The 16,003-nt window shown below is 39.9% G+C and overlaps 7 protein-coding genes and 1 long non-coding RNA gene across 13 annotated transcripts; 2 read left to right on the forward strand and 6 right to left on the reverse strand.

Annotated features, from left to right (window-relative positions):
• Nucleotides 1-304: 304 nt before the first annotated feature.
• LOC145729933 (uncharacterized) lies at nt 305-3,185 on the reverse strand. Of its 3 annotated transcripts, none has more exons than XM_081980916.1 (5): nt 2,623-3,185; nt 2,334-2,563; nt 1,862-2,149; nt 1,718-1,816; nt 305-1,563 (listed from the first exon to the last, which is right to left on the reverse strand). In XM_081980916.1, exons 1-5 carry the CDS (start codon nt 2,748-2,750, stop codon nt 887-889), a joined length of 1,422 nt encoding a protein of 473 aa, XP_081837042.1. In that variant the 5' UTR covers nt 2,751-3,185; the 3' UTR covers nt 305-886. The 3 variants fall into 3 exon arrangements, with proteins under 3 accessions (XP_081837042.1, XP_081837043.1, XP_081837040.1); XM_081980917.1 differs by having other exon boundaries at nt 1,718-2,004; nt 2,059-2,149; nt 2,623-3,184; XM_081980914.1 differs by having other exon boundaries at nt 1,718-2,149.
• Nucleotides 3,186-3,938: 753 nt separating this feature from the next.
• Nucleotides 3,939-7,416, forward strand: LOC145729926 (putative cytochrome P450 49a1). Its single transcript, XM_081980906.1, has 12 exons — nt 3,939-4,288; nt 4,416-4,502; nt 4,557-4,716; nt 4,772-4,888; nt 5,912-5,988; nt 6,043-6,244; nt 6,336-6,504; nt 6,563-6,732; nt 6,791-6,869; nt 6,922-7,027; nt 7,082-7,203; nt 7,261-7,416. The coding sequence occupies exons 1-12, from the start codon at nt 3,991-3,993 to the stop codon at nt 7,372-7,374; spliced, it is 1,701 nt and encodes a 566-aa protein (XP_081837032.1). The 5' UTR covers nt 3,939-3,990; the 3' UTR covers nt 7,375-7,416.
• Nucleotides 7,323-8,209, reverse strand: LOC145729948 (uncharacterized). Of its 2 annotated transcripts, none has more exons than XM_081980947.1 (3): nt 7,844-8,209; nt 7,610-7,793; nt 7,323-7,547 (listed from the first exon to the last, which is right to left on the reverse strand). In XM_081980947.1, the coding sequence occupies exons 1-3, from the start codon at nt 8,073-8,075 to the stop codon at nt 7,496-7,498; spliced, it is 468 nt and encodes a 155-aa protein (XP_081837073.1). In that variant the 5' UTR covers nt 8,076-8,209; the 3' UTR covers nt 7,323-7,495. The 2 variants fall into 2 exon arrangements, with proteins under 2 accessions (XP_081837073.1, XP_081837072.1); XM_081980946.1 differs by having other exon boundaries at nt 7,323-7,570.
• Nucleotides 8,210-8,435: 226 nt separating this feature from the next.
• LOC145729951 (kxDL motif-containing protein CG10681) lies at nt 8,436-9,165 on the reverse strand. Its single transcript, XM_081980951.1, has 2 exons — nt 8,984-9,165; nt 8,436-8,929 (listed from the first exon to the last, which is right to left on the reverse strand). Exons 1-2 carry the CDS (start codon nt 9,118-9,120, stop codon nt 8,596-8,598), a joined length of 471 nt encoding a protein of 156 aa, XP_081837077.1. The 5' UTR covers nt 9,121-9,165; the 3' UTR covers nt 8,436-8,595.
• Nucleotides 9,166-9,238: 73 nt separating this feature from the next.
• Nucleotides 9,239-9,931, reverse strand: LOC145729952 (ubiquitin-conjugating enzyme E2 T-like). Its single transcript, XM_081980952.1, has 3 exons — nt 9,680-9,931; nt 9,383-9,627; nt 9,239-9,333 (listed from the first exon to the last, which is right to left on the reverse strand). Exons 1-3 carry the CDS (start codon nt 9,842-9,844, stop codon nt 9,276-9,278), a joined length of 468 nt encoding a protein of 155 aa, XP_081837078.1. The 5' UTR covers nt 9,845-9,931; the 3' UTR covers nt 9,239-9,275.
• LOC145729958 (uncharacterized) lies at nt 9,762-10,050 on the forward strand. The gene is made up of 2 exons (XR_014178488.1): nt 9,762-9,901; nt 9,959-10,050. It is a non-coding gene; the product is annotated as an uncharacterized LOC145729958 (long non-coding RNA).
• On the reverse strand, nt 10,014-11,707 carry LOC145729937 (pentatricopeptide repeat-containing protein 2, mitochondrial-like). The gene is made up of 6 exons (XM_081980922.1): nt 11,506-11,707; nt 11,116-11,447; nt 10,870-11,064; nt 10,545-10,815; nt 10,353-10,495; nt 10,014-10,266 (listed from the first exon to the last, which is right to left on the reverse strand). Exons 1-6 carry the CDS (start codon nt 11,600-11,602, stop codon nt 10,093-10,095), a joined length of 1,212 nt encoding a protein of 403 aa, XP_081837048.1. The 5' UTR covers nt 11,603-11,707; the 3' UTR covers nt 10,014-10,092.
• Nucleotides 11,708-11,782: 75 nt separating this feature from the next.
• lmgA (anaphase promoting complex subunit lemming A) lies at nt 11,783-15,984 on the reverse strand. Of its 3 annotated transcripts, none has more exons than XM_081980901.1 (4): nt 15,793-15,942; nt 12,621-14,070; nt 12,353-12,520; nt 11,783-12,296 (listed from the first exon to the last, which is right to left on the reverse strand). In XM_081980901.1, the coding sequence occupies exons 2-4, from the start codon at nt 14,064-14,066 to the stop codon at nt 11,961-11,963; spliced, it is 1,950 nt and encodes a 649-aa protein (XP_081837027.1). In that variant the 5' UTR covers nt 14,067-14,070; nt 15,793-15,942; the 3' UTR covers nt 11,783-11,960. The 3 variants fall into 3 exon arrangements, with proteins under 3 accessions (XP_081837027.1, XP_081837026.1, XP_081837028.1); XM_081980900.1 differs by lacking the exon at nt 15,793-15,942 and adding an exon at nt 14,840-15,220; XM_081980902.1 differs by lacking the exons at nt 11,783-12,296; nt 12,353-12,520; nt 12,621-14,070 and adding an exon at nt 14,851-15,535 and having other exon boundaries at nt 15,793-15,984.
• Between the last annotated feature and the right edge of the window lie 19 nt (nt 15,985-16,003).

Genomic DNA, 16,003 nt, shown 5'->3' on the forward strand with positions numbered 1-16,003 from the left:
GACAGTTTGTAGTCTGTCAAAAATCATCAGACAGGAACGTCACTGAATTGGAGGTGTAGAGCTCGAATCAGCTAAGAAAAGGCCACGGCCGTCATCAAACGATGATGTCACGATCTCTGTACGTCTCGCTTTAAATATTGCTGCCTTCGTTACTTTCCAAGTTGATGCAGCGAGTCAATGGCGTGCTATTCTCTGCTCAGTGAAATGAAATTTAATTAACGTAAATAGGTGTAGTTTTTGCTTTTTCATTTCATAAATTGTATTAAAACAGGATAGGTAAGTAGGTTTTATAAAACAAACCAAATACATATACATACATAATATTGACGCTTTGAGAACAAAATTGGCCTAGGTCTCTGGTCCCATTTCTTTAAATATTAATTTAAAAAATAAACAAGAAAACAAGCAAAGGGTAAATTAAAAAAACATACAGTGTGTTTCGGTTAAAAAGATCTGTGCAAATTATTTTTCTGCTGTAGCTGCAGGGTGATGATTGATGAAGAATATTAAATACCAATTAGTTTAAATCCAAATTATATAACTTAACTTAGGGCAATGTTAACCACAAAAAAACATTGTCTTGGGGCAATTAATCAATTATTGGAAGATAAAAATAGGCAGCTGGTTTCTTTTTTCAATTATTCTTAATTTGAAGGTCCTACAGTGCAGCTAGACCTTGAAAATGAAGTCTCAAAGTAACTTTCAGCTTGCCTTTGCATCGTTTTTGATATACAGGGTTTCATGAAGAAGAGGTAATATTTAAAATTTGTTATCTTTGTTAAATTTAATAATCATATATTTTTATAAATTTGATAATTTTGTTTATTTATAAATACATATACATATACAAATTACGAATTCATAACATAAAACAAAAATCCAAAACTTAGTCTAGGAGTGAGCATCCTAATTCTTCTTCGGATAAACTGGCATTACATTCATCATCATCATCACCAAAATCTTCATCGCTATCGTCAGATGAACCAGTGTTAACAGTAAAAATAAGCTGGTCCACTGTATCATCAAAAATATGCTCTTTTTTTATGAGCTCCTCTTCATACTTTTTTACATGCTGGCAAATGTCAAACCACTCTTTTTCAGACACCTCTTGAAATTTTTGTTTTGTTAAAGCTTCGGTATCAGACAATTTAAAAGTGGTATTATGAGCTGCTACCCAATTTTTAACCAAAGCCCAAATTTTTTCTATTGGGTTTAATTCTGGATGGTAGGGTGGTAAATGCAACACAAGATGCCCATGTTGTTCTAACAGCCTATCTAAGTTATATTGTGGAGGAAATCTAAATTTATTTTCTTGTATGATTTGATACAGCTCTGGCTTTGTTAAATGAGGATCTGCTGGGATTCCTTTTTCCACTAGCCAACTTAACATATCTCCTTTTTTAGTAGCCGTTGTAATATTTTTGTTAACAGTAACATTGTGGTAGGCTGCATTGTCTATAATAAGGACTGAGCGGTCAGGTAAATTAGGAAGCAATTGCTTTTTTACCCAAGTCATGAAATTCTCATGGTTCATATCATCATGATAATCTCCTGTTTTTAAACCTAAAAAAAAAAAAAAAAAATCATAGTACAAACATTATGTGTCTTATATGATGTGTAAAATGTGGTTAAACTTATTAATTACTTGTTATATAAACTTATTTTATTTAAGCAGGAGGAAGTACTTAAGTAGGTTTGAGGTGTACATAAATATTACCTGACTTAAATATAAGCAATCCATTTTCAATAAATCCTTTTTCTCCACCTGCGTGCACTATTATAAGGCGTTGTCCTTTAGAAATTGGTTTTTGTAAGCCTTTAAAACTTTCATCATAGCATCCTTTGTCATGAATATGACTACTGTGAATGTATGTCTCATCTGTATATACAATATTGCGACCTTCTGAGCGGTATTGCACCAATTTTTTTAAAAAATTTATTCGTTTTAAGCGAATGTCATATGATTCACACAAGAATTTTCTTTTGTCTGGTGTCTTCTGCCACCTACAAAAGATAAAGTTATTTTGATGTACATGATTGCCAAGATGTAAAACATACTTAAATCCAATGTTCTTAAGCAATCGCCCTAAGCTGCTTACACTAATGGATTCAGTCAAGATTTGCTGGTCAATAATTTTTTGCAAAATACCTGTAAAGATAAAAAATAATCCCATTTTAGTCTAAATTTTGTTGTTTTAAATTTTCAATTAACACATTATCAAGGTTTATACATATAGCAAACTAGGCTTACATTTAATTGTAAAAAACATGGTAAGTTCTGCTAGAAAAACTCTGAAGACTCTGTAGGTATACCTAATGTATTATAAACTTACCTTTTAATGTTGGAAGTTTTTTCTCAAGAATATAGAAATCATAAATAATTTCTCTGATTCTTTTGATTTCATCAGGTTTGATGTTATCCAATTTTAATTTTTTAATCTGTCCCTTCTTTGTAGGAGTGTGAAATGATGAGCTTGGCCCTCCCCATTCAACATGTAGTGCTTCTCTAGATATCTTCTGCACAGTAGATCTAGACACCCCTGTAGCTGCTATAGTTCTCTCTCTAAAATGATATTTATTATATTATTCAACGTTTTCGTCGTTTTTAATCAAAGACAATACCTGTAGTTATTCAAAGGAATGGAAACTCCTTCTGCCTCCTTCTTCATAAATTCTAAGACGTTACTTACAATTTCACGCCCTTGGCTGTGTATCACAACACCTTTCTTCCCAATCTTTTTTGGAGACATTGTGACAAATTAACGATTTTTACTTATAACACGTGAACTCAAACTGCGACCATCAACAATACAACCAAAACACCAGACTAAAACGGAAACTAACCTAACCTAATTTTTAAACTCAACCTGTCCGCCACTACATTTTTTTAAACTTGGCAACATCGTTTAGAGTGCCGGCTAGTAAAAGCATGTAAAAGGGTCCATCTGTCCCTGGCCGCACCCGCATTTGTTTTAATTGTGCCCAAGTAAAAAACCGTACTACGTTGCCAAGTGGCTTTTTGACCGCTTAAGAATTTATTTTCGGGAATATTTTAATAGGACGCCTCTGATTATATCTAATGCGACGGCAACTGTAGAAGGAGAAAGAAATAGTTTTAAAAACTGCGTCATTGATGATGCGGTGGCCTTTTCTCATCTGAATCGAGCTCTAAGGGGGTCATAGACCTGCCATATCAAATGCCATTTCAGTTTTATTATACAAAAGTCGTAATATCCGAGTTTTCTATTGACGGTTCTCATTAGCCGTATATTAGCGGATATTGCGACTGGGCTATGACGAAAAATTGAAAAAAACAACAATAGCGGGAAGATTTTGCCACTGGTTATGCAAATTTTACACGCTTATTACCTCTATAGTTACCATCACACAAACAAACATTCTTTCGACACTTTTTTTGTGTCTAATTTGCTGGAAATTGTCAGATCTAACATTTCATTTAACATGGCACAATTTTGATCACTCATTGTCCCAGTTGATGTAAAAGAAGAAGAACAAACCATTTTGGTGGCAAACACCCACAAAAACCAAACAATTTCCCAACCGTCATTTTGTAACCAGTCAAATAAATCGAAGAAAACGCTATGAATGATTGTATAATGATAATAAACCGCGTTTACTATCACCCAGCGAGTTACTATACCCAGAGAATACGAACGCTCAGTGAGTAATTTGTTAACAAGAGACCAACAAATCTAACCTCAAAACTCGTGGGCGTCTAGACGCGCGTCTTGTTCAAGTTGCGTGATCGACCGCAGCGGCAGCACAGATCCAACGACCTTGACTCACTCTCTTTCATAACAGAAGACTAGAGCAAGATGACCGCTTAGATTCGCGCGACAGACAAAGAACGACGCTGATCCAGACCAATAAAGTGGGAGTATTTTTTCGGAGCGCGGAGATTTCAAATTTCAAACGTTCCCCCTCCAGTCGACTTTTTTTGTATCTGTGATAATAACCGACTTTATAAATATGGCCGACGCCAGTTCTAAGCAACCGATGCCGGGGTGTAAGTGTAAAATGGGCAGTAAACAGTTGTTGCGCGTCGTCAGACGCCATTTTGCCACCTCAAAACAATGCGAAGAGGGCGCCATTAAACGGCACTACTCCACTGAGGGTCGTCCCTATTCCACAGCCATGGAGCTAATGCCAGAACTGTTTCATGAAGAAGAAGAGCGAGTCGAGGATGTTACTAAACCGTATAGTGCTATTCCTGGACCTAAGGAGTTACCGTTGGTTGGTAATGCTTGGAGGTTTGCCCCTATTATAGGTAAGTCTTGAAATATGTAGCAAGTGCCTTACTAGTCTTAACAAGAATTAATTTTGGTTGTAAATGCCAATGTTATTAAAAAGAAACTTAAAAGATATGTAAATACCACAAAGTATGATATTAACAGGACAGTACAAAATTCATGAACTGGACAAAGTGATGTGGTCCCTCTACAAAGACTACGGTCGTATAGTCAAAGTAGGCGGCTTAATAGGTACGTAGTTGCCAAAATTCTGGCATTAGCTACCTTAACCTCAATCATGTACAGGACATCCCGATTTGCTTTTCGTTTTCAACGGGGAGGACATTCGTAGAGTGTTCAGACAGGAGGAGGCGATGCCTCATCGTCCCTCCATGCCCTCCCTACACTATTACAAACAGAAATTGAAGAAAGAGTTTTTTGAGGGTAACGAAGGAGTGATCGGAGTGTAAGTGACAGTTAAACTGACTGCAACACCAATTTTATTGAAATTATTGTTGCAGACATGGACCGAAATGGGAACAGTTCAGGAAGCAAGTGCATCAGATACTATTGCCACCAGCCACAGCAAGGAAGTACGTGGAACCTTTGGATACAATTGCCAGCGATTTTTTAACCTTGTAAGTCTTCTTCTTTTCTAAAAATTTGTTTGTAGTTAGGCAATTGCAAACATTGACATTTACGAAGAAAAGCGTGAGCTTGGTAATTACATCTAGGTAAATGCCAAGCCAAGCGGGCATTGAATGACTTTTAAAAAAAAATGCATTAATAATAGTGGCAAACTGGGTCAAACTGGGTGTGGCAAATTTTCAATTCCCAAAGGCAGTTTTGTTGATGTAGCAAGTGCCAGGAATTAAAAAAAGAATACTACACTTAATCAAAACCAATGTTTTTGACAGTTGTCAAAAATTCGTAAAAAATCTGTCAAGTGAAATCACTGACACGTAAAGTAAGTCATGGAACGCATATGAAATGCGCGTTAGCTAATCAAAGCGGGCGCGTGTGTAATGTCGACCCGCTGACCCAGTTCCGCGAGGGAAATGAAACAAAAACGAGAGGAGACCTTGACGGATTCGACGGGAAAGTTCACCGAACCGAGAAACACGCTCAACAGCTGCGCATAGTCGGCGTTCCTATGTAATTCCATCTCGAAACTGAACCGAAGAAGTGGAAAGTGAAAGCGAAAAACCATAACAAACGCGCGTACTATTGCCAAATCGATTACACACCGATACTTTTTGATTTGTTTGTTTACGTAATGTTTTCGGGTCATTTATCGAGTGGACGTTCCAGGCAATGATCATCATTTCACTTCAATTCAAAATCAGTTTGAGGAAACGTCACTGTCACAACAAAACGTCAATGTCACTGTCAATCTTTTTAAGATTGTTATATAAGAGTGTGGTGCAATTTGCATTCTTTTCAAGTGGAATCTAGCAGCCGGTGGCTCGCTCTTGCAATAATAATTATATAACCTAGAGAGTTTTACGGGCATTAGCCCAGTTTTAACGCTCTTTAACCTTTCGTTATTTTATAAAACATTAGTACCTTGCAACTGTATTTGAACCGTGACAAAAAAAAAATCCAAAATTTAGGTTAAGGCTTGGTGGTATATATTAACCAAACTCTCTGTCAAATGACAGGATGGAAACGTCACTAGACCACAACCGGGAACTACCCGACAATTTCCTGTCTGAAATCTACAAGTGGGCGTTGGAGTGTAAGTCTTCTTTTCATCCAGTAAGCGATGTGGCGTTCTACAATTTTTTGACAGCTGTTGCCAGAGTGTCACTGAACACGCGACTAGGGTGCCTGGACGCGTCACAGGCTGACGACTCCGAGTCACGACGAATCATCCAGTCGATCAACACGTTTTTCTGGAACGTGGCCGAAGTCGAATTAAAGTTTCCAATATGGCGGCTCTACCACAATAAAGCGTTCCGGGACTATATTGGAGCTTTAGAGGATTTCAGAACGTAATTCTTTCATACATTTGATTGGTCACAAAAAAGCAGCTTTCAGTTTTTTTTTGGCCAATCACAAACAAACTTGTGTTGTTATATACAGGGTGAGCTTGAAATACATCGAACAAACCATGCAGGGAATGTCAAACAAGGATTACGTCAACGTGAAAGAAGAAGACGTGTCAATAGTGGAGCGGATATTAATAAAGACTGGTAACCCAAAGTTAGCTGCTGTGCTGGCTTTAGATTTGATGTTAGTAGGAGTTGACACTGTAAGTTGATCTTAACCCCACTTTTAATGTACTATACAAAGTGTAACTTGTCATACAGACAAGCATTGCACTGGCATCTACAATGTACCAACTGAGTCGCAACCCTGACAAACAGCAAATCCTCTACGAGGAGCTGGAACGGGCTTTGCCACAATCAAACAGCAAAGTCACGGCAGAAATTCAGGATTCCTTACCCTACTTAAAAGCCTGCATTAAAGAAACTTTGAGGTAGCTAACGCCAGTTAATTACTAAAGAATTTGTGTTATTGTGCGTTTTCTTCATTAGGATGTACCCCGTGATTATCGGTAATGGTAGAAGCCTACAAAAAGACACGATTTTAGGGGGTTACCACGTCCCCAAAGGGGTGAGTTATAATAGGTGACTATAGCGCCATCTAACGCAGAAAACAATTACAGACTCACGTCATATTCCCCCATCTGGTGGTGAGCAACCTAACCGACTACTTCACTGAACCAGAAAAGTTTATCCCCGAGCGTTGGTTGAAAAAAGATTTAAATACAGGTAGGCGGGGTTAATTTTGATATTAAGGGCGTGGTTTGATAACTCTGTTTGTAGGGGAGGGGACAGCCAGATGTCCCGCCCATCATCCTTTTGCCTCACTACCGTTCGGATATGGGCGGCGCTCTTGTTTAGGGCGGAGATTTGCTGAGACTGAACTTAACATTATGATTGCCAAAGTAAGGTTAAAATCACCTTAGTTTGGCATCTACTAACTGATAGGGTTGGGGGGGTAGATTTTCAGAAAGTACCAAGTGGAGTATAATTACGGCGAGTTGAGCTACAAAATCACACCAACTTATGTTCCAGAACAACCTTTAAAATTCAAATTAACCCCCAGAAATTGTTAGTTTACTGTATAAAATGTACATAATTATATATTATTATAAGTCTTTTGTGTATACTGCTATAAAGTCTCGAGTGTTTTTAATTTCCCTGCAGTCCTCCAGGCGCCATTTTGTTACGCCAAAATCAGGGTTGAAGGGTTGGGGATCGGTGTGTCGGCCAGAGCCCTCGTGCGGACCTATAATAACCACCAAAGACCCCCTAAACACGTTAACTAATTCGTAAACTGAGTTGGTTTACTTGTATTGAGCCATATAGTCTCTGAAAGCCTGTCCATTGTTAAAATAACAAAATAACAAGGCGTGGTCAAGTGGTGGCTCCGCCCCCTCTCCTTCATCCGCGTACTTTAATGGTATAAAGGGCGTGGCCGAGTGTTTGCTCTCCCACCATTTACGGTTAATTTCAATTCCTTCAACGGGCACGCCTAAATTTTTCTTCAATTAAAGAAGCGGACAAACAAGATAGGCAACTTACCGCACACTTCTTGAATCAACCACTCCAACAATCCGCATCCGCACCCCACTGACGTCACGCCCACTACCCGGTGACGTCGCAGCACACCTTTTAAGTACAAAAGATCCCCTTCGCCGGGCCACGCCCACAAGAACTTAAAAGCCTCCCGTTCTTGGCTCAATCGTAGCAAAGCTTTCCAGTTTTTCTGGTCTTTTAAACCGGTAATTTGGTGCAACAACGGTCGCTCCTCCATTCCAGGTAACACTAAAGTTTTTTTTTAGCATCGCATTTGCGTCACGCAAACGTGCCAATTATGAAACGGGATAATTGCTTTCAAATACTCCAGAATTTTTAAACTGGACCGCGTCCAAAGTGAGAGAGAAATCAAATATTGACAACTGTCAAATATCGAAAAAGGACAGTTGACGTACGATCCAAACTTTTCGCAGTGTTGTCAAATCTTGAAATTTGTTTGTGAATGAAAAAGCCTTTTTTAAGCATAAATTCTATATTTTTGGTCACTAAATTAATTTACGGCGCACACCACCATTTTCTGCTAAACAATGACAGCAGGTTAATGCAGTTTCTAATGATCTTCAAAATGCTCCATATCTCCCAAACTATTATAAGTCAAATAGTATAAGAACAAAAGTGTCTCAAAACACCTCAAATAAAGCAAATCTACACTTTGAACAGTAAAATTCCCACTGAAATTGCATGCAGGGTGATCCACCCCACACTGACTGGTTTTACAATGTAGACTTAAAAAACTTCTATTTTGAAGCTCGTCGATTCAAATCACCTTCACTTTCACTTGTCTCACTTTTAATATGCAAACTGAGTCTGTTGTTAGTTTTACTGCTTTTGTCCTCTTCGCACTCTTCGGCAAAACTGCTGCGCACCGCCTCAGCAAAAGCCTCAGGATACTGCGTGGACAGTTTCGTTTTTATGGCCCTAATCTTCTTGAAAACATAGTCGAGATCCTTTTTGGTTTCCAGCAAAAGCTGAATGTGCTTCTTGAACTCTGGCCCCACACTTTTCAGCCTGGAGGCGCTCAGGGCGTTACAGTTGGTGAGCATTTCGTTGGTTTTCTCGAAACTTTGCAACCTACAATTACAGGGGGTAACTACAAGGATAATAAAGGGGGAAAAGTGAGGTTACATTTGCTTTTGCGCCCTAATCATCGTTTCCACGTCCAGCTGATCGACCATACCGGCCAAACCTTGCACAAACACCTCGGGGGCGGTGTAGTTTTGGAAGCATTCAATGCTAAAATCACTTTCTGGGGTCCCCTGCATCTTTTGTTTTTGTTTATTATTTTCTTTGAGGTTAAGTCACTTAGTCGTATGTCAAAAGTCATAGTACAACTGTCATTAGTGTCAAAAATTTTCTGGCGGCATTATTTAAACAACTGGCTATCAAAATCTTTTATTATTAATATAAAATATAAGAATTAGCATGCATAAGTTTTAGTGTACATCCGGGCCTTTTTCTCAAACTCAGTTCTGTCCCTGTAAAAGCTCTCACTTAATTACCAATCAAATAAAACATCCCACTAACCTTTTATACTCTTCAGCAATACCAGCCATTAGGGGATCATCGGGATTAGGGTTACCCAAAAGCATCTGAATGGCAATTAGTAAACCCTCAATAGTGTAGCCAGGCGACCAGGTCCCGTTCGGGGGGGCTTTCAGCAAATCCAAACAAATTCTCCCGCCAGTATCAATGTTTGGATGGTACACTTTGGTGAGGAACCGTACATTGGGGGGATTGAAGGGGTAACTGTCTGACACTAACAGTTCCAGCTATCGGGGAGTGAATAAAAAAGTTAGGGCTACACGAAAAAGCTGCGACTACCGTGAATGTGCCGTTTTCGTAGGGGGTGTCGGGAGGCCCAGTTATTTGAGCTTCCAGCACTGACAGGGATTCATTTTTGATGGTCACAGAAATGCCGCTACGATATGAGTGCACCAGCTTGGTTAATTCACGTCCCAGACGCCCGTTTTTCAGATTTGAGTCCATTTTTTTCACTTTATTTACCGGATAAGTTCGAAATTAACTGCTAACAGGTTTTGTTTGGTTAGAAAATCTGACAGTTGACGATTACAACTTGACGCGCCAGGGAATGAATTTCAGGTAACCATGCAACCAGCTACGCATAAAAATTTGGAATTGCAATGAAAAAACAAAATGATTTTTTACATAAACGTCACTCGTCACAAACAAAATGGCGCATCTATATTACAAATTTATTTCATGAAATTAGTTTACTAAACTAACTCGGACAAGCCGGGCCTCTGTCGTACAAAGCCCTGGTCTCTAGGCCTTCGCTGATTGTTTGGTCTGAATTGTCGTTGTGACGTCTCAGCATTCTGAAACTCCCTACCTTGTTGCTGATTGAATGCAGTCCGGTTGATTTCTTCCAGCAGTTGCTGGTCTAACGTCTTTAACAGAAAATTAATATAGAAACTATAGTTGATGTGTAATTGGTTAAAAAAGCAACTTTTTTTTGACCAATCACTACACTTACTTTTTCTGTCACATGACCTTGCTGTTTCAAGGCCTGCTCCAAACGATTAAACTGCAGGGTAATTTCAGGGTTGTCAGATTGTTTCACCACATCTTTGACCCGTTCTAGCACCTCCAGGTTGAATGTGTGAGGAATAGCTCTTTCTGCAACTTAACCTTAAAAATTACTGATTACAAGCATTGGCAAATATACCTTGGGGCCCATCAATGGTTAAGACAGATTTTAAGATCTGTATAACGTCATCGATGCGGTTAATTTCACAAAGGGCCAACACTTTGAGATTGCGCACTGTTGTGTAATTCTGGTTGCGGATGGTTGCCAACACCTCCAGGGCTACATCCGGTTTGCCTTGATTTAAAGCCAGGCTTGCACAGAAAGTGCCTGCCCGTCTCATTGGTATATGTCCCACTTCAGACAGTTTTGCCCATAAATTAAGGGCATAGTCCAGAGACTCACTTGTGTTCTATTAGGGTTTTTGTTACAAACATTTTGGTATTACTAGTGTTGGAAAACTTACAAGTTTGTAGCATGCTGCTAAGGCTAGGACCACAACATTTTTAGGGTACTTATGCCCTTCCAGTTGTTTATTTGAGATTACCTCAAACACATCCAACATTTCTTGGTAACGGTCATTAATAAATAGTAAATCTAACAGCAGTTGAAATGATATTTGTTGGTCAAAAACCCCATTCAGTTCTTCAGACTTAAAGCACTGAAACACTTTCAAATTAAGCTACACTTTAAGGCTAATAAATCAACAAACCTCTAAAGCCAGGTCCGCTTTGTTATAAAGATGAAACAAGCGCATAAGAATGGGGCCAAAAATGTAATTTCCAAATCTGAGTGACTTGTTTTGTTTGTTATACTTTTTCAACATTTCCACAGACAGTTCGATATCTCTATCACTTTCGGCTAAATGTACCATATTTTTCAGATCCTCAGTAAAAACCATATTTTTCGTTTCATTGGACACATTCTCAGCCATTTTTTCTTTAAACTTGTCTCCTATACTGTGCATTTGAAGTTTTACCTGTTCGCGATGTTGCGTGAAATTGTCTAGGCCTAAAGCTGCTTTGGAATACAAGTGCCGCACATCTAGAAATTGGAAACTTAAGAAAACCGCATTGACCTTAAGGGGGGCCCAATATCAAACCTAGCATATAGATGGAGGAGAGTCCCAAGTGGTTGATGTGAGTGAACAGGCCGGAGGCCAAGGGCTTTCTTAACACTGTTTTTAACGTATTTGCCATTATATTTTTTATGAAATAAAGGAGTTTGAAAATCAACCAGGTTTTTATTTAAAGAAAAACCGGAGTGAGTAAGTGAGGTTAGGGTTACACACTCACAATTTGTTGTTTGTCATAATTCCCACGTGACGGTTATGTTGACAAGTGAAGCCTACGTCACGTGGTAAGAAAACTGATCTCGGCTACTACTCCAGCGTGTATTGTTGAACAAAGCACTATATTCAAAAAACTCTTAAACCTAAATAATTTAAAAAACACATTTAAACACTACCTACACTAAGATTATTGTACTTGGAGTGGCGCTTAAATAAAACACAACAAAAAAACACGAAATTTCCCTAAATGGCCATAAAACGCTTAATTACGTGAAATAAACTAAGTAATTAGGACTTTTGAAATATTTTTCGGCAAAAATGGAACCGGTTTCGGTGGGCGCGGTCAGCGCCACTTGTTGGTCGGTCAGCACCTCGCCGAGGGCGAACGTATTTTTGATGGAGTCCATCAGGGCGGACGCTATTCCCTGTCTACGATGGGCGGCCGCCACCCACAACGAAACCACTCCGCACTTGACTGGATACGTTTCTTCAGAGCAGGTGGCAGCGCCGCCCACGGAGCTCAGCATACGGTGGGCGGGACCTTTCGGCACCGCGGCAACAGCGCAACCCACGATCATACGTTTTTTTACGTACAAATAAACCTAAAAAAATACAAATTTTAATGTCACTTTTGACACAGAAAAAGTGACATAATTACCTGAGACTCGGTGATGTTAGTTTCTGTGTCGTAACCGCCCAGTTCACGATTGACTAAGGTTAGGACGTTTTTGACTTTGGCGAGCCAAGCGGCTGAATCGTGGGGTAGGACCTTGATGATACGACCTTTAGCCTGAAAATCGGCAACCACCCTTTCGTTTTTCCACCCCTAAAAACATTCATAAAAAAACAGTATAAATATCACGTGACCAGCTGTCAAAACCATTGTCAAATTTCACTAACTACTAGATTAACCATCAAATACTTACTGTAAACCTCCAAACTTGGATACCACTGTGGTACTTGGTGTGTTCGAGTTCGTCGTTGGGGTCCCCCAAGTGGTAAACGGTGTCGCACTCGTTGCACAACGTCACTCCCCACCTCTTCTGGCCGGCATCTAACAGCATTTGATCGGGGGGTAAACGGCGCAGACGCTTTGGCCCCTTTTTCGGTTCGGCTATGGCGGGTGCGGGACGTTTCTGGGGGGCGCGGTAGTCTTTGCGAAAGATCGGATACACTTGGCCGTCAGGCTTGGACATGTCTGGGTGATCGTTAAAAGACAACATTTTTGACACTCGCGCAGAACAATTGTAACGAGTGGGGGCTACATTTTGAGTTGTGGGACTGTCCAAGGCCAGTCCCGAGGTCACGTCGCACATGTGCGATATCGGACTCAATATCGAGTCAGTTAGGTGGAGTTGTATCGAGTTTTCTGAAGCTAACACTGAACTGTGAGCTTCTAAAGTGATTTGATTATTTGGTGTGTCATTAACCTGACTTGACAACTCTTTGACTGGACTTGACAGCATCGTTAGGATACTGTCAATTTTAATTGAAGTTTCTGAATCCTCTTCTAGGAAGTCATTGACGTCTTTGTGACTTTTAAATATTTTTCGGGGTTGGGATTCCTGTGGGCTTGCCGCCCTTTTGACAGCTTTTCCAGGAAGTTTGACGTCATTTTGCTCAGTAGGATGGTTTTCTTCCTCTTTGATTACATTCTCCTTGTCATCAGTGAAGGTTTTTATAAGTTTCTTCCTGGATTCTGGTCGTAACTCTGACAAGTCCTGTAGGTACTCAGTCAAAACAGCCCCATTAGGCTGTAACTGTCTTAAAGGGGCTTTGACCCCCACTTTTTTAGGTTTGGGTTTCCGTATGTTGTGCCTGACCCCATTGTTAATCTGTCCAAATCTACGACCGGAATGGGGCCGGGGCTTACCTCCCCCACTTAACTTTACCGGTCTAAACAGACTGGAAGTCAACTTCACTTTGTCCTTTTCCAAAAACTCTTTAGAATAAAATGACTTGGCCGGCAAACCATCTTCGTGCTGAGCAAACAGGGCGGTTCTCACTTTAGACACTTTACCCTCCGATTTGGAACCTTCAGGGGAGCTGGACGGCGTTCTAGGCCTGCGCCCCAAACTTTTACTCTCTTCAGTCAAAGCTTTTTGCTCCTTTTCCAGTATCGGTTTGGTGGTGCTGTCGTGAGGCGTTTTTAGGTTACGCAGGGGAGACACTTTTTTCGGTGTAAAAGGGCTGAGCCTCAGGGGGGACATCGATTCGGAGTAGGTGCGCGAGAGCCTCTTCATCGTTTGTTCAGTATCTGAGTTGTCTGAAGATAGAGGGCTCCCCAGTTCCGAGTCCATATCCTGATCGTCTGTGGGGAATAAAGTGCGTCTACGCTCTGCTATAAAAGGTGAACGCTCGTACGTGGCCATAATGCTGAAATGACAGTTGATAGATCGTTGATTGACGGTTAATTTTATATTTAAACACTATAGTAACGTCATAATTAGAGCAAATAATACTATATTATTCAAGAGCATGTAGTTGCTGTTACATTAGTGTAGAATACTATACTTTTTCTATGACTGTCATAAAAGGTGTTCACAAAGAAAGAAAATAAAACACAGCACAAAATTTGACAATTTCCAGGTTTAGGACAGAACAGTAACTAAAAGCCAAATGTCATAACGGTCAAAAATCCACTCAGAAAGCTATAAAATATGTTTGGTACTGTTTATACTAATTTTACTGGATTTTAAGAGTGTGTTGTGGTTTTACAGCTTTATGGAGAGGACTTTGACAGTTGTCATATATAAAAATTGACTAAAATTAAGTCAGAAACACACAACCAAATGTTATAAATGCCAAAAATGCACTGATGAAAGTAAAAAATGCATTCAACCAAAGTAAAACACATTTTGTTACTTTTCAAGTATGTTTTGTTCTTTAGTGCTTCTCTGTGATTGGATTTGGCAGTTTCCAGGTTTAGAACAGAACAAGTAACGATTAATTACTCACAGGTAGGTAATGGGGGTTATTATGCATTCAAAACTAGTGAGTAATAAGCATATTTTTAAACAGTCATAGAAAAAGTAAATTTTCATACCATTTCAAAGAAACTACAACAAATTTTGTGTGTAGAAGCCTAAAAAAACAATGACGTCACTACACTATGCTACATGCACATTCAACTTCCTTCACTCACCCTGTATACAGTTCAAAACTCAATTAAAACACACACAACTGTCAAACAACAACCACTTATCCCATACTAGTGGAGCTCATATAAAACTCTTCGTCTTCGACACTGGAAGGTGTGGGTGAGGGTGATGGGGGCAACAAAACGCGTTGTTCCTGTAACATTTGCCTGAATTCCTGGATTGATTCGTTCAACGACCACAATTGAGACAACAACGACAAGTCTTGTTGTCTTAAACTGTACATTTCGCGTCGCAACACTGTCAATTGACTGTCCAGGTTGCTCAACACTTTTTTTTCGTCCTGACGCGAACCTCCGCGAATCGAACTGCTCCTGACCGGAGTTGGGGGCGTTTGACGGTTACCCTGATGCGTTTCCAAAAAACTGAATCCCGACAACGACTTGGGCAATGGCGGTAAGCCGTGCAAGTGAGACATTCTACTTATTGTTGAATTTCCACTCTTGACGGCACATGGGACACTGTTGGTTGACTGGTTGCGATTGTAGCCACTTAACAATGCAGTGCATGTGAAAACAATGCGAACATTGGCCCCAAACTAGTGGGCAGTCGTCTCCTGGCAGTTTACAGTCAGGGCAGCAACCGTCAAAGGGCATACGACAGATACCGCAATTATCGTCATTTGCCACCCATTTCCATGAGGCTACGCCTGTCCACTGTTTTATGGTCACTTTCATTGCATTCTAAGGGTGCAAACAAGCTTCAAAATTGGGAAGGGCCAAGCTGCTGATGGTGGCGCAGCCAGTGGTTGTTGTTGTAAATGTGTGTGTTGTGTTTGAAGACACATGAGTTTTTAAGTGAGTATAGGACTACGCCACTATCAGCCACTGAATAACCGACACACACTAACTGGTTAAAATAGGACTGGGGAGGTATTACACACTAAAGGGGGCCCCACAATGTTAAAAAGGGATTAAAAAATATACGGTACGGTACATACCTGTGCAAGTTATGCTTCAAAGCTGCCAAAACTATCCAAAAGAAACACTAAATACAACTTTTAAGGCTTAAAAAAAGTGTGAACACACAACACTTTTTGGTGTAATTATGGCGCCAAATGTCAAACACAGCTGCCGGGTCAATGTCAAAGCTGGACAGTTGACAGATCAACATTGTTGCCTATTTACATCTAAAAACAATAGAGGGCGCTA

Source organism: Ips typographus, linkage group LG5 (assembly GCF_016097725.1).
Source record: "Ips typographus isolate SLU linkage group LG5, UJ_Ityp_2.0, whole genome shotgun sequence".
NCBI lineage: Eukaryota > Metazoa > Arthropoda > Insecta > Coleoptera > Curculionidae > Ips > Ips typographus.

Coding starts and splice junctions, on each gene's coding strand:
- LOC145729933 (XM_081980914.1), bottom strand. CDS start 2,750: ATGTCTCCAAAAAAGATTGGGAAGAAAGGTGTTGTGATACACAGCCAA. Junction 2,564..2,622: donor ATTCCTTTGAATAACTACAG/GTATTGTCTTTG, acceptor ATATCATTTTAG/AGAGAGAACTATAGCAGCTA. Junction 1,564..1,717: donor ATTGCTTATATTTAAGTCAG/GTAATATTTATG, acceptor TTTTTTTTTTAG/GTTTAAAAACAGGAGATTAT.
- LOC145729926 (XM_081980906.1), top strand. CDS start 3,991: ATGGCCGACGCCAGTTCTAAGCAACCGATGCCGGGGTGTAAGTGTAAA. Junction 6,733..6,790: donor TGCATTAAAGAAACTTTGAG/GTAGCTAACGCC, acceptor TTTCTTCATTAG/GATGTACCCCGTGATTATCG. Junction 6,870..6,921: donor GTTACCACGTCCCCAAAGGG/GTGAGTTATAAT, acceptor AAACAATTACAG/ACTCACGTCATATTCCCCCA.
- LOC145729948 (XM_081980946.1), bottom strand. CDS start 8,075: ATGGAGGAGCGACCGTTGTTGCACCAAATTACCGGTTTAAAAGACCAG. Junction 7,794..7,843: donor GTTGATTCAAGAAGTGTGCG/GTAAGTTGCCTA, acceptor AGAAAAATTTAG/GCGTGCCCGTTGAAGGAATT. Junction 7,571..7,609: donor GACTATATGGCTCAATACAA/GTAAACCAACTC, acceptor TAACGTGTTTAG/GGGGTCTTTGGTGGTTATTA.
- LOC145729951 (XM_081980951.1), bottom strand. CDS start 9,120: ATGCAGGGGACCCCAGAAAGTGATTTTAGCATTGAATGCTTCCAAAAC. Junction 8,930..8,983: donor ATTAGGGCGCAAAAGCAAAT/GTAACCTCACTT, acceptor CTGTAATTGTAG/GTTGCAAAGTTTCGAGAAAA.
- LOC145729952 (XM_081980952.1), bottom strand. CDS start 9,844: ATGGACTCAAATCTGAAAAACGGGCGTCTGGGACGTGAATTAACCAAG. Junction 9,628..9,679: donor ACGAAAACGGCACATTCACG/GTAGTCGCAGCT, acceptor ACTCCCCGATAG/CTGGAACTGTTAGTGTCAGA. Junction 9,334..9,382: donor ATTGCTGAAGAGTATAAAAG/GTTAGTGGGATG, acceptor GAGCTTTTACAG/GGACAGAACTGAGTTTGAGA.
- LOC145729937 (XM_081980922.1), bottom strand. CDS start 11,602: ATGGCAAATACGTTAAAAACAGTGTTAAGAAAGCCCTTGGCCTCCGGC. Junction 11,448..11,505: donor CTCCTCCATCTATATGCTAG/GTTTGATATTGG, acceptor TCCAATTTCTAG/ATGTGCGGCACTTGTATTCC. Junction 11,065..11,115: donor AAGCGGACCTGGCTTTAGAG/GTTTGTTGATTT, acceptor AAAGTGTTTCAG/TGCTTTAAGTCTGAAGAACT.
- lmgA (XM_081980901.1), bottom strand. CDS start 14,066: ATGGCCACGTACGAGCGTTCACCTTTTATAGCAGAGCGTAGACGCACT. Junction 12,521..12,620: donor TCCAAGTTTGGAGGTTTACA/GTAAGTATTTGA, acceptor GAATGTTTTTAG/GGGTGGAAAAACGAAAGGGT. Junction 12,297..12,352: donor CTAACATCACCGAGTCTCAG/GTAATTATGTCA, acceptor GTATTTTTTTAG/GTTTATTTGTACGTAAAAAA.